Raw genomic sequence first — 23,842 nt, 5'->3', positions numbered from 1 at the left:
AGATATTACGAACATTGCAATATCCTGTTTTTCAACTATGAAGTGTATCTATACTTTTAAAACAGTCCTGGTAATTATATTACGTTTTTAAAAAAGATATTCCTTATGCCCTATTTTTCTGGTTATAAAAATTAAGAATTATCTTCTCTCTTGACTTTCTTTTGTTAACCTAAAACAAATAGGCTGCCAGTTATTTCTCCAGCAAAAATGGGTTTATTCCGGATAAACAAAGAATTGCAATCTGGGGTCTGCAAATGTGGTTGTGCAAGTCCCCAGCAAAAATGGAGAGAACTCTTTTAAAGAGGGGACAAAGGAAGATGAGAAGGCTATAAACAGAGAGTTCTTTTTCATTGGCTGATTCCAGACAGTCTCTCATTGGCCGCGCTGGTGCCGGAGGAAGAATTCCCTTTTCCTGCAGTGCTCTTCTTGTTGGGGGGTGAGCGCGCCCCCTGCTGTCTCCCGTCCCTATTTGAGGTTTCTGTTTATTAAAGTTTTATACTTTATACATTAAACCAAGTGCAATTTTATTTTACTCACTGTCCCAGGTAAAATTTTAAAAATCTGAGCTAATAGGCCATGACTACTAGTATCTAACTGTAGTACTTCCATATTCCCTTTTCTTTCTCAGATATGAATTTTGGCCATTCCCTTGAGTTTTATCAGTCATTTTTGTTTTTAAATTTATATTTAACCGGTTTCTTTATTGATCATGTCTATACCACCTTTATTTTCTCTTTTGAGAGACTTGACATTTCTGTTTCTTTTTCACACTGTCCCCGCCTAGTTTTCATCTGTGCCCTCTCAGTTACTCTGTGGGCCTCTTGTACTTAGTTTTCTGGAGAAATCTGAGGCCAATATGCTTTTTCTCCTCTTGTTGGTAAGCTTGTTTATTTCTCCACATTGACTTTATAAATCTCCACCCTGCCCTCGTTTCCTGTATCTTTAAATATTTCTATTTTTTTGCCCCTGTATCTAGCAATTTGGTTTTTTCCATTATTTCGTCTGAGATACAAAGAAAGGCTAAGGCACTGTCCTATTTTTTTTTTCTGCTTTATTAAACTCTTATTCTTGGTGTGTGGCTTTCATGACAATGTGAAGATCTTACATTTTAATTCTTTGTCCTTTCCTCCATTTCTGGAAGGAGCCTTCAAATTTATCTTCCAAGCTTACAGAATCCAATTTATAAAGTGATTATTCTTTCACTTTCTCTTTCTAATGTAGTTTATTCTTTAAAAAGAAATGACCATCTGCTTATTTGAAAAAATGTCTACACTGCATACAGCATCCATGACATAGTAAGAAACCCACTATCCTGACCCAGCAGGCCCCTTGGATCCATGGTGGTGTAACTGAAGGCAAACTGTTTCTTCCCTTCCTTGCTTCCTCCCTCCTCTCCATCCTCTTTCCTTCCTTAGTTCCTCCCTTACCTTCCTTCTCTTTAAAGTGAGGAAATAAAAAGAAAAAATGTGGAAAAGGAATAATGGGAATTGTTCCCAACTATTCAAAATTTGAAAGGCTAAATAAAATGGAGTATATGCACTGTGTTTAAAATTAAATTACGGCTCCTCTTCTATCTTACTCTCTTAATCAGCTGATGATCTTAGTGTCACCCATCCTCGTGCACATGTGGAATTGAGGGTGATGGGCGGACTGGATGGGGGAACATAATGTGTATACCGTTTAGAACGCCACACTACCATGATCCTGAGTGTCAATGACAGAAACATGCAGTAAGTCATTTATATCTTCCAGCCCTATACGAACTCTCTTGGAGGTTTAAAGGGTATTATAATTGTACAGATACATTTAAGAGTGACTGCAAATACTTGTTTAGAAAAAATAACCCCACTGACCTAAATGAGGAGATATACAGGCCAGATGGTGCTGAAATATAGGGTTCTGAGGGTAATTCTGTCTGGGTCTTTCCATCACAACTCTACAAATTTATGGGGTGAGTCATGAAAACCTATAATTTTTGACTGGGTATAATCTAGTTGCTGAAAAGAAATTGGAGTTTTGTTAGCTTGTTTTCCTTGGCCCATACCTTTCTACTGAAGCAGAGATCACAAAGCAGATGTTGGAGAACCAGCAGCTTTTAGACCTCTCTTGCTACAGGCCTGCCAATGGCTTGTTCTGTTTTAGGAACAACCAATTTTGGGGATATGGCACATAATAAGCACTTAAAGAATATTGTTGGAATAGACAAGTGAAAATCAGGCAGACATGATGAGTTGTTGTTTGAGTGGGTAACAAAAATGTCTCTTCTGGTAATTCTCGGAGGTGAGGTAGTGATGCTGGTATAAATCTAGAACTCCCATCATAACCTTTAAAAAAAAACAATAAAGGATATGGAAGAGAAAAGAGAAGAGGCAGCGGTGTTCCTAAAATTGATACAAAACCACCACCAGAAAGAGAAAGTATGCCCTACGTGTGAAAATAAGCAACAGCTGCCTGGTATGTAAGAGCACTGAAAATAAGGAAGTGCCGGAAAGTACACGCAGGACATACAAACAACTCCCACGGCTTGACGACAACAACAACTAACAGTGCAATTTAAAAACGGGCAAAGGATTTCAACAGACGTTTCTCCAAATAAGATATACAATGGCTAAAAAGCACATTAAAAGATGCTCCACATCCCTGGTCATTAGGGGACGCAAGTCATAACCACAACGAGATGCCTTTTCATACCTGTTAGAATGGCTATCATGGGGGGAGAAAAGAAAAGTAACAAATGCTAACAAGTGCTGGCGAGGCGGCAGCAGAACCCACATTCAAACCAGAGCCCTTGTACGTTGCCGATGAGAACGTAAAACACTGCGGCTGCTGTGGAAAAGTCTGACAATGTCTTACCAAGTTTAATATCCACTTCTCAGCTGACTATGCAATCCCACCCTTAGGTATTTACCCAAAGAGGAAGGAAAACTTACGTTCACACAAAAACCTATATGCAATTGTTTGTAGCAGCTTTATTCATAATTTCCCCAAACTGGAAACAACCCCAATGTCCTTTCTACTGTTGCTTGGCTGAGGTCATGAATGGGAACTGTGCATTTTGTTTGCTGCTTCTACATTTATTGAGATGAGCATAGGGACCTTAATGTTAAGGCGGTGCACAGTATCCGTAAGTTTCCTAATGTTAAAATAACCCACGTGGTCCCATGAAAAACCTACATTCATCACGATGTATTTACCATGTTTAGGTACTTTGGGATTAATTTGCTAACGCTCTTGTTTAGGATTTTTCAGTTCTGTCCCTGGATGGCACTGGCCTGTGGTTTTTCTTTCTTGTACTTTCCTTACTTGATTTTGGTGCTGGGTTATAGTAAAGTCGCCATGCTTGTAGGCAATCTCCTCTGAAAGATCCTGCAAAATTTACACAACCTGTTACATGCAAGTTTGACAGACCTTACCGTAAAAATAACTAGGCCTAATATTTTGTGTGGTTTTGATTTTTTGGATGATTTTAGGATTATAATACTTGGGGAATGCTTTGGTCTGAATGTTTGCGTCCCCTCAAAATTCATGTTGAAATCCAACCCCAAAGATGAGTGTTAGGAATTAGGAGGTGGGGTCTTGGGAGGTGACCATCGTGAGGGCTCCTCCCTCATTGAATAGATAAGTGCCCTTGTCAGAGGCCTCCAGGAGAACTCTCACCCCTGCCACCATGAGAAGGCACCAGAAACGGACCAGGAAAGGGGGTTCTAAACACAACACAGCCATACTGGTGCCTTGATCTTGGACTTCCCAGCCATCGTAACTGTGAGAAATAAATTTCTGTTCTTTATAAGGCACCGAGTGCCGGTATTTGGGTACAGCAGCCCGAACTAAGATAGGGAAGTTATGTGTTTCCTAGAATTTTCCCGCCTTAGGTAATTAGAGTTTAAAAGAACGGTTGTGGAGAAAGGGGCACTGCAGATGGAGCATTACGTGGCCCAGAAGAGTCTGTTCCTCACGAGTCTGAAAAGATGAGACTGACTAGTCCCAGAAGGCAAAAGCTAAGTCACTGACTTCTGCTTTGTTTAGTCTCCAACCCCAATACCTTCCTGGAGTTTTGTTTTTTGTTTGTTAAGCATCTGGGAAAACAGAAAAAACTAAAGCCTTTTAAAGTGAAATGAATATTCCTGTCCCCAAGTGCTTGCCTACGCCCAATACACGGGGCAGAAACCCGGTGCGAGCCTCTACGGGGTTCAACAGATTTTCAGTCTTACTTCTGAGATAACTGTCTTCAGCTTGCTCGAATTATTATTCACATTTTAGAAATGATTTAGTGGGATAAATAACTTATCAAAATAAGAGTCCATTTTTTTTTTGGAGGAAAAAGCATCTGAACGTAGAGCCGGCATTTTGTCTGGTGGCCTTCAGAGTGTGGGGAGGGAGGGCGCATCACCTGACGGGGGTGAAGGTGGAATGTAAGAGTGAAAGCTTCCTTGTCCCTTTACCTCCAGGGAGGACAACCCACGTTCCACGCCCCTGGGCCTTCCCAGTGGCTGGTGACCAGAAAGTCCAAGGAAGCAGGCACAGCCTGGGAGCCAAGAGTCATCCTCCCTATGGTTACACTGCAAGGTAATTTTTCACATTTATCAGTAAATTAACTTGCAAAAAGCAATAGTTGTCTAAATAACCTTTAATTCTCAACACAGCAAAGGCAATCACTTCATGAGAAAAACAAGTGACATACGATGCATTTTGTGATTTGAAATAATGTGACCTCTGATCTGATTCAGTTTAGAGCAAGCAGCCAGGGAGAAAACGCACGGGATTTAAAATACCTGCAGGTTATGGAGTGATTTTCTTCTCAGGTGAGTGGCTAAGGAAGCAGGGGAGAAATAACTCCGAAGTTTTAACCTCCAAGTGCAGAAGTTACTTTTAAACTATTACAAAAACAAATTTTAGTGACAGTGAGGTAGCTCCAGGTCACCTGCTTACTCTCCCCTCCAAAACATTCTTCCTAGTACAACTTACCTGCATGACACTCAAAATGCAGTTTCAGAAAAATAGAATCCTACATTCATCTGCAGTCTGGAATGTTATGGCTACACTTTTCCATCGATCTACATGCTTCCCCAGTGACGGCTGGGAAAGCTGGTGGCTGTGATCACCAGAAAGAAAATAAAATACTGTTTGATCTACCTATTTTATGGTCTGTAATAACTTAACAACATATGAAAAAACAGTGGTACCAAAGTTTTCCTACTGTCCCTAAGGTTATCCTGCACCCCGAAGTCTCTCATGGTTGACGAGGTCTAAATTCTGGTGTTTAACCCACAGTTAATACTCTTCCTGATGCTCTCACCAGGATGAATTCTCTGATAGTCAATGGCATGAACTTCGGTTGGGAGCTTTTTCCACATGCTTTTTACTTACAGTTTTTCTCCAGTATGAGTCCTCTGGTGGTTGGTGAGGGATGAGCTCTGACTGAAAGCCTTCCCACACTCCCTACATTTATAAGGCTTTTCCCCTGTATGAATTCTCATATGTGTCATAAGGGATGAACTTTGTCGAAAGGCTTTCCCACAGACTTTACAGTTATACGGTTTCTCTCCAGTATGAATTCTCTGGTGCTGAATCAGAGCGGAGCTTTGGTTGAAGGCTTTTTCACAGTCATTGCATTTATAAGGTTTCTCTCCAGTATGAATTTTTCGGTGAGTATTAACTGCTGAGTGGGAACTGAAAGCTTTTCCACATTCCTTACAATTATATGGTTTCTCTCCAGTATGGATTCTGTTGTGTATATTAAGCCGTGAAATCCAGGAGAAGGCTTTCCCACATTCATTACATTTATAAGGTTTTTCTCCAGTATGAATTCTTTGATGCTGTATAAGAGCTGAGCTTTGGCTGAAGGCTTTCCCACATTCTTTACAGGCATAAGGTTTCTCGCCAGTGTGAATTCTTTGATGTATAATAAGGGCTGAATGGTAACTGAATACTTTTCCACACTCATTACAATGAAAGGGTTTCTCTCCAGTATGAATTCTATGGTGTCTACTTAGCCGCGATATTGATGTGAAGGCTTTCCCACACTGAGTACACTCGTACGGTTTCTCCCCAGTATGAATTCGGTGATGCTGAATAAGAGATGAGCACTGGCTGAAGGCTCTCCCGCATTCATTACACTTATAGGGCTTTTCTCCTGTATGAATTCGCTGGTGATTATTAAGGGATGAGCTACCTTTAAACGTTTTTCCACACTCATTACATCTATAGGGTCTCTCTCCAGTGTGCATTCTCTGATGGCCAATGAGCGACGTGGTGAAACTGAAGGCTTTTCCACACTCACTACATATATAAGGCTTCTCTCCAGTGTGAACCCTCAGGTGCTGAGTCAGAGATGAGCTTTGGCTGAAAGCTTTCCTACATTCCTTACATTTATAGAGCTTCTCTCCAGTGTGGATTCTCTGATGTTTACTCAGGGAAGAACTGTGAAGGAAGATTTTCCCACAGATACTACACTTGTAACATTTACGCACCGTGTCGATTCCCAGTTGCTTAAACAGAACTGAATACTGCTGTGAACGGGGTTTCCTTCCTCTGGAAACTATGCCGGGTTTTCTCATAAATGATTTTAGATCAAGACTTTCCCCAAGGTCAACACCTAGAAAGCTCTTCTCCTTCATAAAGGTTTTCTGGATGGCAACTAAGACTTCCCTGAAAGGTCTGTGCATCTTGCCTTGCTGATTCTCTAGCTGGTCCTCATTTATGTAGATTTTTCCCAGTTTGAAGTCAAAAGGACCATCACCTATGAGTTCATTCATTACTTCCTGATTTTCTTCTTTGGAACAGGTTGTTTCAAACAAGCTCTCCCATCCTAAAATAAGCAAAACGTGTAAGTCTCTCTCGCACTGGGAATAAAGGAAAGTGACATCTAAACATACAAGGGCAGCTAGCAAATGTATCCTGGGAGTCCTTAGAAAGGGACGGGGGAAGAAGGGGAGGAGAACACAGCAGGCTGGAAGGCGTGCCCGGGCGGGAAGGGTCTGAAGATGCCGACATGCAGGTGGGCTGAGGGACCGGGAGGGCAGCTCTTCCCGCAGAGGAGCCGGGCCTGCCCCAGTGACACAGCAGCGGTCAGCAGGGCACAGGGCATCTCTGAGGAGAGCGGGCTGTGCTGTGGTTTGGCTTCACCCCCAGGTCAGCCACCAGTGCACTCAAGGTAAATCTAAGAGAAAACTGCAGAGGGGCTGTCAACAAGACAGGGAAGGAGCGTGGGCCTAAAAGGCTCTTTGAAACACAGGCCTCCACGAGTGGCGTCTTGGAACTCGTCTGAGTGCTGTGAATACTGCTGGGATGAACATTCATGGACTCATTCAGACTATTTCCTGAGTGTCCACTATGTACCATGCAAAGGTCAAGACTCAGGGTTACAGGGAACACGCCCAGTAAGAGTCCAGTTTTCACAAGGTTTACATTCTAGGGGCCGGATACTGACATCCACCAACTAACCAAATAAACAGAGAAGCACTGGGAGTAATGAGAACTGTAACAAAACAAAAAAAACAAGGCGATGGGTAATATGAGTGCACAACCTGCTATTTTAAACGGGGTGATAAGGAAATAAGATTAAAGATGAGATCTAAATGGCACACAGGAGCTGGCCAGGCAAGAACGTGAGTATAAAGATGGTGATTCCAATCAGAAAGGAGAGCCAGCTCAGAGCCCTAAGGCAGGAACAAGCACTGAGTGTTCCAGCACCATAAAGAAGTCCAGTGTGGTCTAGCAAGAGGGAACCGGGGAGTGCTCCAAGGTGAGGGAATGAGGCGGGCAGGGCCACAGCTCGTGGGACCTTGTAAGATATACGAAGGTGTTTGGAATTTTGTCACAGGATCACGAGGGCGTAGGAGGGACATGACGGTTCTGTCTAAAAAGGGTAACTACGGTTCTGTGACAAACAGACTGCAACTGGGGGCAGTGAAAAGAGAACAGGGACGGGGCAGAGCAGCCAGTTAGGAGGCTGCCATGGTCCTCCTGCGTGGAGGGGATGGGGCATCGTAGTGGAAGCAGGAGCACTGGGATACCGTGGAGGCAGAGAGAACAGGTATGCTCACCTGTGAATACACCCTGGTACTAACTAAGTGAGAGGACCCAAGAGACACCTAGCGTTTGGCTTGGGGAACCCAGTGGAGACAGCTGCCACATACAGTGACAGAGGAATACTGGGAGAAGAGTACATTTCTGAGAGTGATTTTCCACCCATCTTTTCCATCACTTAGGGTACAGAGCAAGAAATGGAACCGTTGATTCAAAAGAATGAATGTATTTTATGAAAGAGATTTAATTTTCTTAGCTAAAAAGGAAATATATACTCATTGTAAGAAAAATTAAGAAAATATAGAAAACTATAAAAATGAAAATACAGTTCACCCATAAACACATCATGCAAATATAATCACTGTTACATGTGGAATGGAGCTCATCAAAATTTTTCTATATTAAAAAAAAAAACATTTACTTAAAAAATTAAAATGGGTTGAAACTAAACTTCCCCCTACCCCTACTTCACTTAAAAAAACTGTGAGTATCTTACGGTGAAAAAGAACATGAAAATGAATATATATATATATTCATGTACGACTGAAGCATTGTGCTGCACACCAGAAATTGACACAACATGGTAAACTGACTATGTATCTCAATAAAAAAAATTGTGAACTTTTCTCCATGTCAATAAATGCGGGCTGACATCATCATTTTAACAGCTACATAATATTCCAAGGCATGAATATATCATCATTTAATACATCCCCTTCTGAATCGTTTAGCTTTCTTTACTCCTAGTGATGCCTCATGTTATAACATTCCCTTACACCATCTTTACAACTTTGCACAATTATGGAATTATTTTCTTATGATAAATTTCTAAACCTGGGATTGATTTTAATAAAGGCAGACTGTCCTCCAGGAGGACAGTCAAAATCCCACTGAAGACTCTGCTTATTGCTCAGAGTAACAGAAGAACCCTGGACGTGTGTTTTTTAACCTTCAGTAATTTAACAGGGAAAAAGTGGTATCTCATTGCTTTGGTTTGAATTTCACTGACTTATAACTAAGTTGACTAGTTTTTCAAAAAAATCTTATGTGAACTTTAAATTCACATTCCTTGCCTTTTAAACAACACTCATGTCTTTGCACTTAGTTATTTGGACCCTTTTCCCCTTATATTCATCTTTGCATTCCATAGCCATGACAGCAATATTAATAGGAGAAAATGGGGAACTAAAATTTCCAAAAGAAAGACTGTTTAATAAGATATGGCTTAAGAATACACTAGAGTTCTTTCAACGAAGTAGATCTCTATTCAACAAAGGCTGACTAATTCACTGACGTTCACAATCAAAAACAGGCTCAAGAACAAGATGTACAATCTGTTTCTCTGTGTATGTGTTTCATGTACAAACACACTCAAACAAATCTTCACACAGTTTGAAAGGATAAATAGTAAAATATTAACAATGGCTCAGCATGGCTGGTGAAATTTCAAATAAATTTCCTTTTTTCAGCTTCTTTTTTTTTACAACTCCATGTATACCTTAAACAAGTTAAAATAATTAATTTTTATATGCTTGCAAAAGAAGAACACAGTCAATTTGAACCTGATGATTTCTTTGCCAACTAATGATGTCTTTGAAAGCTCACGATCAAAACTGAAGCTCATCCACGGCTATTGTTCTGGGTCTCAGAACAGATATATTTATTTTCTAAGGTTCTGACTGAATTTCTATCTTATTAGTTCATTATTCTTGCAGTCAGCCTCCTCCAATTGTTGGTGGAATGTGGCAGAATATATGTTAGTATGTGGTAGAAAAAAGATTCCTGAAATGAAAAAAGACTTGGGTCTTCAAAGCAAAGGGCCCCCTGAATGTCAAATAATTTGGAGAAAAAAAGAAGCCTCCTTGATATAATATAATGAATCTTCTGAATTCCAAAAATGAAAAGAGTATCTTATACTATTCTAGACAAAAGACAAAAAAGGGGGGGAAAAAGATTTTCTATACAGGAAATAAGAGGGGAAAAATTTAAAACTAACAGAGGACTTTTTATCAACAATACTCAGTGCCCCAAAACAGCGGAGCAAAGTTTGAATAATTCTTAGGGAATAAAAACTGATGCCAGAATTCCAAACTTAAAGCATAATTCCCACAGAAATAAAAGAATTGATACCAGACATGCACAAATAACATGAAAACATTAGTCAAGAAATATTCTAGTCAAACCAAAGGAAAAAAAATCTGAATACAGGGTTCATGAATGGACACAAGACTGAACTGACACAGAAAGCCCATCTCTTGCCATCAGGAGAAATAAATTCTGCACAAGCGGCAAAACTCAAAGCAGTGAGCCATCCTCTGGTGCCAGAAACAAAGACAAAACTCAAAGTGGGACAGAAAGCAAGAGCTTGCAATTCCACAACCCACAGGGATTTTAGAGGCCGAGAGAGAGACGTCCCTGCAGCTTGGGTCCGAAAGTGTCCCGGCCTGCTAACCCTGCTTTCTCTTGTGTAGCACACAGACACACGCGCAGCATTTTCTTTCTAGCTGAACCATATGCAAAAAGTTGCAGATAAGAAAAGTCAAAGCAAAAACCCAAGATGGGACAATGGGGGTGCACTGCAGTGATAAAAGGTTTGTTCAAATCATAAAAGGAAAATAATTTAAGAAAATAATCTAGCAAAAGCAAGAAAAAAAGGGGAAGATATGAGTCTCAAACCTTTAAACATTATATACTTCATTACATAGTCTGCATCCAAATGACAAAGGACATGTGGTAAAAATGCAGCCCATGTTGGGAGAATTCAACTCTCCCTCCGAACCTGCCATGTCACGTACTCCGAAAGGCAGAGTGAGGACACGCCCTTCCAGCCAGTATCTCCCACCGGGCCCGGCAGATCAAGGAGGGCTCTGCTGGATGCTGCCTGAGCGCGGCCTCCTCACTGATCAGCAGAGCCCACGCAGTTAGAAAATGCTATGCAGTTACTGTCACTCACCTAGACACGCACTCTGAGAAACTCCATTTTCCACCATCCAGGGGTCTTCCCCTTGCTCTAACTGGAGGATAACCTTTGGTTTGGAAAACAGAATCCCTGTTCATGAGCAAGAAAGAGAATGAATCCACGGTGCAGACATGAGGGGACACTCTGGCACTCAGATCCAGCCTCAGGGTCTCTAAGGCAGAGGGACAGCTGAGAGGAAAGAGGTTTGTTCCGAAAGGAGCTTAAATCTGGGCTCCCAGAGGATGGCCAGGAGGTGAGCTCAGGATGCAAGTTAGGGCTCTGGCTGTGCATTCTTCTAAGCTGGAACCTCCTGTGAGACCCCGAGGGACAGAGTTTGGGGGCAGAAGATGGGAAAGGCACAGAAAGGATGCCCATCAGCAACTCTACCAAGCCGAGACTCGTCCTGGCAGCCGAGGGGCATGGCAACCGCTACTTTCTGAGTCCATGCCCCGCAGTGTCCTCCTTGGAGAGGGCACCAGGGTGCCTCCACAGCAGACTCTGCATCACAAGGAAAGTCCTTACCCAGCGACACCAGGGCGCTGTAGTTGTCCAGCATCACCTCCCGGTACAAGGCTCTCTGCGCAGAGTTCAGGTGCAGCCACTCGTCCCGGCTGAAGAACACGGCCACATCCCTGAACGTCACAGACTCCTGGAACAGAAAGCCGTTCCTGCTCACCCAGGCCCATGCCCGCAGTGGGATGACCGAGCAGCAACCCTGCCACCACTCTAGGTTCTGAGCATTTCCAGCTGAGTACTTCCTGACCACCCCTCAGTCACTGAGCACACATCTGTCGCCCACCTACTGCTGCAGTAGAAGAGAACAAAGCTGACTCCACATGAGACCTGTTCCCTTGGCTTTAACCCTGTGCCCTGTTTTCTAGGCCTAGTCTTGCTGGCTCTGCACCTGTTGTAAAAAAAAAATGTTGCCTTTAGCCTGAAATACACAGAAGAGCCTATTCTCAAGGCTCTGACCTTTAAGGATATGAATACTTTTGCACTCATATAAAGATAACAAGTTCCAGAATAAAAAACAAGGTTTGTTTTGCTAGAGGTTTTTCAGGGACACCATCATCTGACCCACGTGGACAGCTGCAAGAACAAAGAATTCCTACACCAAGAAGTTTGCAGCAACCAACCACACACCCCCCTCCCCTTTTTTTGTATAAAAGGAGCCTGAATTCTGACTTGGGTAAAATGGTTCTCCAGGACATTAGTCTGCCATCTTCTCGGACTGCTGGCTTTCCGAATAAAGTCGTTATTCCTTGCCCCAACACCTCGTCTCCCGATTTATTGGCCAGCCGTGCAGCAAGCAGAACCAGTTTGGACTCGATACTCGGTAACACTGTCAGTGAAGCACTGTGTCTTCAGAAAGCTGAAACACAGCAGCCAAACAAGGTGAGCACTTAAAATCATTAAATAAAATCAGAATGATGGCAGTGCAGAATTCTAGACATGGAAATGCACGATTGCCTAGATCAAACTCATTCCCAGGTGAGAAAAGAGAAACGGGTCTGAGAAGCACACTCACTCAGGGAGGAAAAGGTATGCCCGGATTCGGTCATCACCTTGGGCCATCTGTGTCCTGGGCGAGTGGACAGTGACAGTCACAGGAAGGGAGGCTCTAGAATGCCCCAGGCACCACTTTCCCAGGAGCGGGCCCAGGGAGGTGGGCTTGGAAAAGCCAGGTGAGGAGGCTGCAGGTGGGACTCCCCCCCGCCTCCCCCCACCCCTCCCCCACCAGCCTCTGTTCTGCTACGTCTCTCTGAGACGGAGCAGGACCCTGTGGGGCCCTCCTGGAGACAAAAGCCCTTCCGTGTCCCCACTTCTGGTTTACAGGAAAAAGGCCTCAGCCTCCTAAACCTTCCTGAGTACCAAAGGGCAGATTCAAACAGTTGCTAATCAGGGGAGTGAGGGAACGCAGAACAGAGGAAAAGCAGTCAAGAAACAACAGCGCAGCAGTAAAGCAGGGTCCCCTCCAGGGATACACGTAACAATGTGTCTTTGCATGTTCCTGCAGGAGCTAAGGCCCCCAGCCAGGTGGAGGGCGGTGACTTCAGGCTGAGAGCAGGAGTCCGGGGACACCACCCTGCTCCGTCACCAGCAACCAAAGGAAGTCATACATCCTGCAGCCCTCACCCCAAATTTTGCCTATAAAAACTTCTCCCTGAAAACCAACAGGGAGTTTGAGTATTTGAGCACAAGCCCCAGTTCTAGCTTGGCCCTGCAATGAATAAACCTTTCTCCGCTCCACACTGTGACATTTCGGTTTGTTTGGCCTTACCGTGCATCAGGCACACGAACCTGTGTTTCGTAACATCTCCCACCTCACTGCATCACAAGTCACCTCTTATAAACTGGTGTCTCTTTCTTTTACTATTAAGAATTTTTTTTAAAAGCAAATTAGGAAAGACCAATAAGCATAAGAAAAGGGAATAGATCTAACTTTCTACCACCAGAAAGAAGGTTTGTTAACTTCTAACTGTATATCCTTTCGGACTTTTTACATGCTAATATGGCTCTAGATTTAAACAAAAATAAAATACTACACATGTAACTTTACCCCTTCAGTTTTTTACTTGCTACCCAGTGTCTCACGGTACAGATGAATCAGTTTACGCAGCTGATCTACTGGTGGGCATTTAGGCTGTTTCCATTTTTGTAATCCTAAAAACGCGGAACTGAGCATCCCTGCACATCACCAGAGAAGCGTGCAAAGCTTATTTCCTTAGGACACATTTCTAGAGGGGGAAATACTTTTACTCTCTCATTAACATCTCCCCCCAAACCGAGAAAGGAGGTCACAAGGCCAGGGATGTTCTCTGACCGGTTAGGACAAAAACAAATGAAAAATAAGAGGCTGTCAGAAATAAGGGAGAAGACTCCCACCCCCCTCTTCCATTTTCTTTCCGAATTTCTTTCTTTGTCCAAATGTATGTACATCTTTTAAATGCTAAATAAATCATCTGCCAAATCATCACAAATGTTTTCTCAAGGACCTGGTAACCAATTCTTTGAATGTGCCAACCTCCCCATTTCCTGGGAGAAGACGGGCCTAACTTGTCACCTGACAAGTTTCGAAATTGCAAAACTGGGTCATAACACTGAGCTAAGTGACAGCGGGCTTTCTGTCTCTGCAGTCTCTTTAGTGGACTGCCTGTGACGCACGTTACATTCTGGCTTAATGTTTATTCGGTAAAAAAAAGCGTTTTCCTTCCCTCCTACCTTTGTGGAGAGGTTTTCTGGTTTGGGAAGAGATAATGTTTTTGATTATATTTCCTCTAGTGCCATGAATGGGCAAAGAAGGGAAGAAATCACCATGGACCGGAGGCTTCCCACCTCAGGAAAAGCTCGATTCCCCTGAGTCTGGCCCTGAAAACCATTGCCCACACTGTGACTTCTTTTCCTTTCACCATCTGTGTGAGCCTGGTCCTGCTTGTGCGTGCCAAACAACAACAAAAAAATAGTAGACAGTACCCCCGACCACACCTGCTGATTCACTGGTCTTCCTTCTAGGATCTTCCTAGAAAATCACTGGACCCTTACCAAGTATTACTGGGGTTGACTGGTCCTCAGGAATGCCGTTCCTCTTTGATTTCCTAGTGTTAAGGAAAGATTTGACTCTTTTATGTCATTAAAATGTCTCTGCCCCATACAGCGCAAAAACAGACCTGGATCCCTCACAAAGCTCTGGGTGTGGCACCGGCATGGGGCCTGAGGGCCCATTCACTTCCTAGTCAACAAGCACTGTTAACATGTTGATCTCCACTTCACCCAAATGTGGGTAACAGTTGAGTTTCCTCAGAGGCACCGGATCCCCAGTGGGTGATTAGCTGGGTGATCACTGAGTTAAGTGGAGAATTCACAATGTGACTGGCCCTGAGGCAAGGGGAACCCCTTTCGGGAGCTCCTCGCCTATCAAGCCCTCAGGCCCCTTAGCGGGCTTCATTACCTGGAAAAGCTCAACAAGCAATCAAGCCCCATCCACCTCTGAACCCCAAGGACAGTTCAAGAGAGAAGCCTGCACTCACCAGAGCCTGGAATGGCAGCAGCCTCGTGGCCATTTCTCCCTCCTGGAGAAGGCACGTGAAACGGAGAAAGAAACTGTGAGGTCGCTACAATCCTGTTTGCACTTCCTCCCCGATTAGGGTTAGACCCGGTTAGAATAATCTCCACACGAGCAACCTGCAGAGGGAAGTAAGAGGGAACCTGGAAGCCCAGGCATTCCTGAGTCGGAGAGGCCTAGGCATGACCACCGAAAGCAGGGGTGGGCAGTAAGCAGACCTCCAATCACTGGGCCTCCTCCCTTTCAGCCAGTGGTTTACGAGTAAAGACGAATCCAACTGAGGGATTAAAACTCTCTGATGTACATTAACAATGTAAAGGGCAGCCATGCTGGGCTCACAAAGATCTTAGAAATGACATAAATATTCCACACACCTGCATTTAGGTATTTTGAGCTATAATAATTATAGTTAAGATTACAGTAATTCTTTAAGTGTCACTTGAAGAACTGGTGTCCTTTTCAGGAATAGCCAACCAAAAATTAGTCCTCTCTTCTCTTCCTCTTGGAAGCTGTGCTTCCCTTATCAAAGCTCCTTAAATGTAAAAGGAAGTATTTCCTACCCACCTTCCCTTCCCCACCCCACCCCCAAAATTACAAAACTGAGAAGAAACAGCTTCGTTGGCTAGAAATGACTTTAAAATTTGGAGAAAAGGGAAGTAACTTTGCAAGCGGACAAAATTATTCCAAATAAAAAAGAAAATAATTAAATCACTTAGGATTCACTGTGGGAGAGCAATGCGGAAAAGCACGGTTGGCAGAAACGGAGAAACATAACAGAAAGTTTGAACTCCGGAGGGGGAGACCAACAGACGTCAAGAGCCGAAAGCCGCCCCAGGCTCGCCAGCCCGGAGACAAGATACGGCCCCCCGCAACCTCTCTTTGGAGAGCGTCTCTCCGGGAGCCTGGGCGGGGGCGGAGGCAGCGGGTCGAGCGGGGGCTCCTGCCGGGGCAACGCCCCCTCCCCGGGCCGCGTCCACCTGCCGAGGCCGCCTGGGCTCGGACGCCCGGCGCTGGGGCTCGGCTGGCGCTCCCTCCGTCCCGGCCCGCCCGCCGCGGGAGCCGCACATCCCGGGCCCGCTCTCCCCGGCATCTGTACCTGGGCGCGCCGGGACGGGCACGGGACGCGGCGGACCGCACCGCAGGAAAGCGGAACACCCAGCGCGGGGATGTCTGGGGCCGCCGCCACCAGGCCTCCGGGCGCCGGTGCGCCTGCGCACAGAAGACCCGCGGCGCTTTTCCTTTCGAACTCTATTTCCCAGCCGTCTCCATGACACGGCCCTCTACGGTGTCCGCGAAGGGCCAATGCGGGAACGCCAGAGAACGCGTTCTTGCTGGAAGCCCAAGGAGGCTGAAGTCTTCCAGCCCCTGCTGTAACCACGTATCCCCTCGTACACCTTTTAATTAATAATTATGATGACAATGATAGTAAAAGGGAAAAGTAAGTATGTAATACAAAAACGTGGAAGACTAGCCTCTCACTACTGCTTATTCTTGGTTGATCAAAGAACCGTTAGAATCAATTTAACAGATTTTTGAATTTTAAAAAATTATGTCTACATTTTGTAGCCTGTAATAAGAGACATATATTTTAACTGGCCCGCACCATTGGGTTAAAACAAAAGCATAGACTCAGTATTGCCCTTTTCATGACACTCATTACTTCTTTTTAAAAGGGTTCCTTTAAATTGTAAGGCTTGTCTTCCGATATTGACTGTAATTCCCTTCTGTACAACTGCATCCTCAGTGTCTGACACTGTACATATCAAATAATACGTACTCAGTAAGTGTGGAATGAACGCTTTTAAAAATATCCACCAGTGAGGGGAGGGTATAGCTCAAATGGTAGAGCGCTTGCTTAGCATGCATGAGGTCCTCGGTTCAATCCCAAGTACTTCCTCCAAGAATAAACAAATAAGTAAACCTAATTACCTCCCCTCACCAAAAAAAAAAATGAGGTCTGGCCCGATGTGAGAAATTAGTTCTAATAAAAAGCACTTAGAACACTAGAAAATTGTAAACACTATACAAGTACTAGACATTATTATATCATTATCATCATTATTTTTTGTTATCTCCATTCCTGTTTCCACCCTCAGCACCTCCCTCGCCCCCCCTTCACAGACACCAGTGGTAACCATTCTCCTGCATGCATTTTTTTTAAAAACTGAAACATAGTAACCATATCTGGTGCACAGCACAATATCCCAGTCATGCACATACGTATATTCGTTTTCATTAGAGGTTATTACAAGATGTTGAATACAGTTCTCTGTGCTATACAGAAGAAATTTGATTATATACTTTAGCTCATTTAATTCTCACAACAAACCTATAGCTAGTTACTAGTACTTTCTGCGTTCTACAAAGAAGGAAACCAAGTTGTACTTCCTAACCCTTCTACCAAATATTTCCCAAGTTAAAAAAATCAATAAATGAAATCGAGAAAATATTGCCAATATTTAATATATCAAAGTAAGAAAAAGTAGCAGCATAAGCTTACTTTTGCTTTTGTTTTATTTAATTTGGAAATACAGAGGTAAGTCCAGGAGAAACAAGGGAATTTGGCAGAGGTTTCTTCTAGATGTGGTACTCCATTTTAGGGCACCCCCGAAGGACACTAGTGGAGGGAAATCCTCCCCATGGGAAGAACCTTGAGGAGTGCCCCTGAAGTGGGAAGCCCCATGAAAAAGACCAGCAGGACCTCCAGGCAGGGCCATTACTCTCCTGCCAGCACCATCCGGTTCCCTGGCCCAGTGGCATTATCTCACTTTTTGCCTCTGAAATGGCTTACTTTAAAAAAGGAAACTTATCCCTAAGATTTTATTGGTTCCCTGAGCTAACTCCTGATTGGTCCATTTCTATCACTCCTGATTTGTCCATTTCTACAAAGCTCGTTCCTAATTAGTCAACTATTGTTACACCTTATTTCCATATGATGTTGCAAAGTGTAGACTGGCAGCCTATAAAAGCCAATGTAAACTTACAGATGGGGTCCAGAGCTTGGAGTGTTAACTATTCTGGGCCTGCTCGCATAATAAACCTGAGTTCTCCAACTCTCAGAGTACTGCTTGGTCTCTCGCCTGGATTCAGGTTGCTGTCACAGCTGAGCTGTAACACACCTTGCTGCAACACTCCTTGTTGTTCACTTTGCTTGGAAGGAAAAAGGTCAGAGGTGTAATTATATATCATGAGCTGTGGCCATTCATTTGGCTGGATGATCAGGGAATTGGAAGGAACATAACTGGAAAATTGGTGATAAGGAAATCTTGGGAAGAGAGACATGGATAGTCTTCTCTGAATGGGCCAGAAATGTGAAGATATTTGTGTCCTATGTGAATTCACACCAAAGGGTCACTTCATCAGAGGAGACTTTTAATAATCAAGTAGCTAGGATAGCCTGTTCTGTGAACACCAGTCAGTATCTTTCCCTAGCCACCTCTGTCACCGCCCAATAGGCTCATGAACAGAGTCCCCATGGTAGCAAAGGTGGGAGTTATGCATGGGCTCAGTCACATGGACTTACACTCACCAAGGCCAACCTGACTATGATCATGGCTGGATGTCCAATCTGCCAGCAGTCGAGGCCAACCCTGAGTCCTTGGTAGAATACCATTCCCGTGGTGCCCAGGCAGCTACGTGGTGGCAAACTGACACCTTATCTGCTGTCATGTTATTCCACACAGCATTGTTTGTGATTGAAGAACTCACTTCACAGCAAATGAAGTGTGGCAAGGGGCCCATGCTTATGGAATTCATTGGTCTTACCGTATTTTCTACAATCCTAAAGCAGTTGGCTTGATAGGATAGTGGAATGGCCTTTTGAAGACCTAATTACATTGCGAACTAGGTGGCAATACCTTGCAAGGCTGGGGCAAGTTTCTCCATAAGGCTGTATATGCTCTGAATCAGCCTCCAGTATATGGTTCTGTTTCTCCCACAGCCAGAATTCATGGGTCCAAGAATCAAGGGTTGGAAATGGGAAATAGTGGTACCCTCCCCAGCTCTTACTCCTAGAAACCCACTAGTAATACTTTTGCTTCTTATTCCTGCAAAGCTACATTTTGCTAGCCTAGAGGTCTTAGTTCCAGAGAGAAGAAAACTTCCACCAGAAGACACAACAATGATTTCACTGAACTGGAAATTAAGAGAACCACTTTGGGCTCCTCATGTCTCTGAGTCAACAGGCAAAGGAGACGTACAATGTTGGCTGGGGTGAGTGATGCTGAATACCAAGGGGAAACTGGACTGTAACTCATAGTGGAGGTGAGGAAGAGCATGTCTGGAATACCAGCGCTCTCTTAGGGCATCTTTAGTATTACCATGCCCTGTGATTAAGGTCAGCGGAAAACTATACCAACCCAATCCAGGCAGGATTACTAATGGCCCAGGCCCTTCAGGAATGAAGGTTTAGATCATCCAACCAGGCCAAAAACTGTGACCAGCTGAGGTGCTTGCTGAAGGCAAAGGGAATACAAAATAGGTAGTGGAAGAAGGTGGTTATAAATACCAGCTATGACCATGTGACTGGTTATAGACATGAGGACATGACATGAGATAGGACATGTCCTATCATGAGTTCATTGTCTCATGATGAACATGCTTGTTTATAATCTTTGTTTTCTTCTCTTATTCTCTTATCATGTAACATAAGATGTACTGATTTCATATTGTAGTATTTAAGTATTGTTAACTTGACATCATAATATTTCAGTTGAAGGGGCAAAATCCACAAAGGGACCAGCAAGACCTCCCAGCCAGGGCCACTGCCTTCCCACTTTTGCACTTCTGTAAAACAGTTTGCTTCTAGGAAAATGGAACTTAGCCCTAAAATTCCATTTGTTCCCAAAAGCTCACTCCTGATTGGTCCACTCCTAACACCTCATTTGCATATGGCATGAACTTAACTGAAACCTAAAAGCCTGTGTAAACCTACAGACGGGGTCCAGAGCTTGGAGTGTTAACTCCTCTGGGCTCATTGGTATAATAAACCCGAGTTCTCCAACCCTCCGAGTGTCACTTGGTCTCTCCACAGGATTCAGGTTTCTGTAACACAGGATATCAAGGAGAAGAGGAAGCATCACTCAAGGTTGTTACCGCCTCTTCTGGGGAAGAGATTAGTGAGTTTGGGGTTGGAGGCAGGATAGTTGTTATTATGTCGGGTGGAAGTATGAGCTTGTTATTGTCTTTACGTAGAGATCGAGTGTGGTTTAAAGAGCTGCCTGTGGGGGCCAAGTTGACAGAAGGTAGGCTTGTTGTGATTAATTCATTGTTTCAACCTGAATGGGCTATGGGATGCCCGGGTACCTGGTCACACGTTATTCTGGCTATGTCTGCCTGTGAAGGTGTTTCTGGATGAAATTAACATTTTTTGAGATTAACATTTGAATTGGTAGACTGAACAATGCAGATTGCCCTGCATGATGTAAGTGGACCTTGGGCAATCAGTTGAAGGCCTGGGTAGAAAGAAAAGTCTAATTCTTTTCCGAGTAACAGGGAACGCCTCCTGACTGCCTTAAACTGGAGCGTTGGTCTTTTCCCTGCCTTCAGATTCAAACTGAAACATTGGTTCTTTTTGGATCTTGAGCCTCTGGCTTTTGTTCTGGAATTTACACCATGGGCTCTCCCAGTTCTCAAGCCTTTGGACTCGGACTGGAATGACACCATCAGCCTTCCCAGGCCCCCAGCTTGTCGACTGTAGATCTGAGACTTCTCAGCCTCCACAGTCACATGAGCTGATTCCTTCTAACTTATTCATGTTCTGTTTCTCTGCAGAATCCTTAATACAGTAGGCAACCACACACCAAACGATAAGAGTTGTGGACATACTTTTTTCATTGGAATCTCTTTAAATTGTATTTTCTTTAGCATTTTTTTCCAGATTTGTTGAGATAGAGTTGTTCATTTTAATTCAGTCATTACGTTTATTTCTCTTGGCTCTGACTAGCGCCCCCTAGAGGGAGTGGTCATGGGAATTATAGTTGACACTTAGAAACAACACAGCTTTAAACTGCATGGGTCCACTTATACACCAATTTTTTAAATCAACGAATTCATACCATAGTGCTACACAATCCACGGTTGATTGACTCTGTGGGTGCAAATCCATGGTTATGGAAGGTTGGCTCTAAGTTATACATGGATTTTTGACTGTGAAGAGGGTCAGTGCCCCTAAACCCCACATTGTTAAGGATCAACTGGATTGTTTTGCTCTGGTTTTAAGGGAAATAAATACTTGAAATGACTTATCTCTGAATACAGTATCTTCTGGAGGCTGTCAGTAGATAACTTGATCAGGTTAAAGACAATCCTTAGATTGCTAAGTTTTTGAAATTATGAATGAATATTGCATGATTGCAAATGTTTTTCTGCATCCATTTAGATAATCATGGGTTTTTTTCCTTTAATCTGTTAATGCAGTGAATTACATTAATAAATTTCCTAAATCACTAATCTACTAAAGTGCATTTCTGGGACACAACAGACTTGATTTTGATGTTTTTATGTTCTTCATTTTGCAAATGTTTTGACAAGGATTTTTGTATCTGTGCTTCTTGGTTTGGCTGGAAATTTTCTTTCTGGTCCTCATGATGGATTAGTCTCATAAAACATATTGTAAGGTGTTTTCTTTTTTTATATTCTGAATCTTTTTGGGAAGAGTACGTGCTGCTGCAATGCGTACTTCTGCATGATGGATTAGTCCGGTGTAATGGGCAAGTTGTCTTGGTTTGTGTGAGAATTTTTTCCCCCGGCACATTAATATTTTACACTTCAATAAGCCAGAAAGAGAAAGAAAAATACCATATGATACCAGTCATATGTGGAATCTCAAAAAAAGAAAAGAAAAAGAAATAAGAGGACACTAATGAACTCATCTACAAAACAGAAAGACTCGCAGACATAGTAAACAATCTTACGGTTACCAGGGGGAAAGGGGGTAGGAAAGCATAAATCTGGGAGTTTGAGGCTGCAAGTGATAAACACTCTATATAAAAATAGATTTAAAAAATTACTTCTGTATAGTACAGGGAAGTATATTCAATATCTTGCAACAACCTTTAATGAAAAATAATGTGAAAACGAATCTATGTATGTATATGCATGACTGGAACATTGTGCTGTGCACCAGAAATTGACGCATTCTGACTGTACTTCAATTTAAAAAATGAAATAAGATAAATTTTACAGTTCAAGTAAGGGGATCTGAATGCAGGTAAACCAACACAGCTGAGAGCATACAGTAGCAGAAAACAGGACTGTTTCCCATACCCCTTCGACTCCCATAATCTCTCCTAGTTCATCGTGGCCCCCTGCTTTCTCTCTCAGAAACACTTCTGCGTGGTCTTCCTAACTCAGTGGCATCAACCCTTATCCAGAGTACTTTCACCTTTCTTAATAGGAGACGTTCTCTCTCTCTCTCTCTCTCTCTCTCTCCCCCCCCCCCCCCTTTCTCTCTCTCTCTCGGCCTCCAGCTGGTCCAACAGACCCCAAATCAAACCTACTGGTTGGGGTTCCTGACCTAAGTTGGTACTAAGAACGGGAATCCCATTCACAGAAGCGGCTAGGGCCTGCGTGCCCGCCTGGCCCCGTCCCTGAGGCTGGCCCCGGAGCTCAGCCATGACCTCTCCTGCCACAGCAGCACAGTTGAATCACTGCAGCAGAGACTGGACGGCCTGCGAGGCTGGAAATACTTATCAACCGGACTGTGTTAGTTTTCTATCGCTGCTGTAACAAATCGCCACAAATTTGGTTATTTAAAACAACACAAGCGTATTTGCTCACAGTGCTCTAAAATCAATTTCACTGGGTCAAAATCAAGGTGCCAGCAGACCTGCAGACCTGGAGGCTCTAGGGGACCATCCGTTTCCTTGTCTGTTCCAGGTCTTGGGGCCGCGTTCCTGGGCTTGTGGCTCCTTTCTGCATCTTCAGAGCAAGCGCTGAGTATTTCAGATCTCTCCCTGCTTCCATCTTCACACTGCCTTCTCTCTCATAAAGACTTTTGTGAATACATGGGGCCCACCAGGTTAATCTAGGGTCATCTCTTCATCTCAAAATCCTTAATTTAATCACATCTGCAAAGTTCTCTCTGCCGTATAAGGTAACATTCACAGGCCCTGGGGATTAGGACTTGACCAGATTGGCGAGGGGGCCTATCATATGGCTCTTAAAAAAAAGTTGTTTGCCAGACTCACAGCATATAACAAACTTATGGTTATGAAAGGGGGTCGGGGAGGGATAAATCAGGAGTTTGGGATTAGCAGATACAAACTACTAGATAAAATAAACAACAAGATCCTACTGCAGAGCACAGGAAACTATATGCAACATCCTATAATAAACCATAATGGAAAAGAATATGAAATAGAATATATATACATATATATACACATATGTATACACATACATATATGTATGTATATATCCGAATCACTTTGCTGTAACCAGAAACTAACATGACATTGTAAATCAACTCTACTTCAATTAAGAAAAAGTTGTTTGCTATGATCATACCCTGACAATGTGTGTTATGGAGAAAATTCCATTAAATCTAAGTTCCATTAAATAAAAAAATTTTTTCTTGACCCCTGTTCCACACTACATGTAAGATAACGTCCCTCAGATTCATTCTATGGCTTTCTTCACTTTGATTTCTCTTAATTTTGAAGAAAATGGGTATTCTGGTTAAAGACTTTGCTATTAAAAACAGCAACAATTAGGCAGTATCTCTCAATGAATACCCTAATATTTAGCAAATAGGCCCTTGAAAATGGACAGTTGCTCAAATATATATCATA

The 23,842-nt window shown here is 43.3% G+C and overlaps 1 protein-coding gene across 8 annotated transcripts; it reads right to left on the bottom strand.

Moving 5' to 3' along the window:
• Positions 1–4,609: 4,609 nt before the first annotated feature.
• Positions 4,610–16,254, bottom strand: ZNF879 (zinc finger protein 879). Of its 8 annotated transcripts, XM_031437962.2 has the most exons (6): positions 15,016–16,102; positions 14,531–14,583; positions 12,173–12,359; positions 11,510–11,636; positions 10,982–11,077; positions 4,610–6,808 (listed from the first exon to the last, which is right to left on the bottom strand). In XM_031437962.2, exons 4-6 carry the CDS (start codon positions 11,541–11,543, stop codon positions 5,364–5,366), a joined length of 1,575 nt encoding a protein of 524 aa, XP_031293822.1. In that variant the 5' UTR covers positions 11,544–11,636; positions 12,173–12,359; positions 14,531–14,583; positions 15,016–16,102; the 3' UTR covers positions 4,610–5,363. The 8 variants fall into 8 exon arrangements, with proteins under 8 accessions (XP_031293822.1, XP_010991973.1, XP_010991975.1 ...); XM_010993671.3 differs by lacking the exons at positions 12,173–12,359; positions 14,531–14,583 and adding an exon at positions 16,147–16,254 and having other exon boundaries at positions 15,016–15,169; XM_010993673.3 differs by lacking the exon at positions 12,173–12,359.
• Positions 16,255–23,842: the final 7,588 nt, after the last annotated feature.

The sequence above is a fragment of the Camelus dromedarius genome, chromosome 27, assembly GCF_036321535.1.
Source record: "Camelus dromedarius isolate mCamDro1 chromosome 27, mCamDro1.pat, whole genome shotgun sequence".
Classification (NCBI taxonomy): Eukaryota; Metazoa; Chordata; class Mammalia; order Artiodactyla; family Camelidae; genus Camelus; species Camelus dromedarius.
Note: the sequence above shows the minus strand (reverse complement) of the source record. Positions and strands in the feature narration are given on the sequence as shown.

What these genes read in the sequence shown, in the direction of transcription:
- ZNF879 (XM_010993671.3), bottom strand. Translation starts at nt 15,048, where the DNA reads ATGGCCACGAGGCTGCTGCCATTCCAGGCTCTG. An exon ending in CAGCGCCCTGGTGTCGCTGG is followed by an intron (nt 11,078 to 11,509) that starts GTAAGGACTTTC and finishes GCTCATGAACAG; the next exon opens with GGATTCTGTTTTCCAAACCA. An exon ending in TTCTCAGAGTGCGTGTCTAG is followed by an intron (nt 6,809 to 10,981) that starts GTGAGTGACAGT and finishes TGCTTATTTTAG; the next exon opens with GATGGGAGAGCTTGTTTGAA.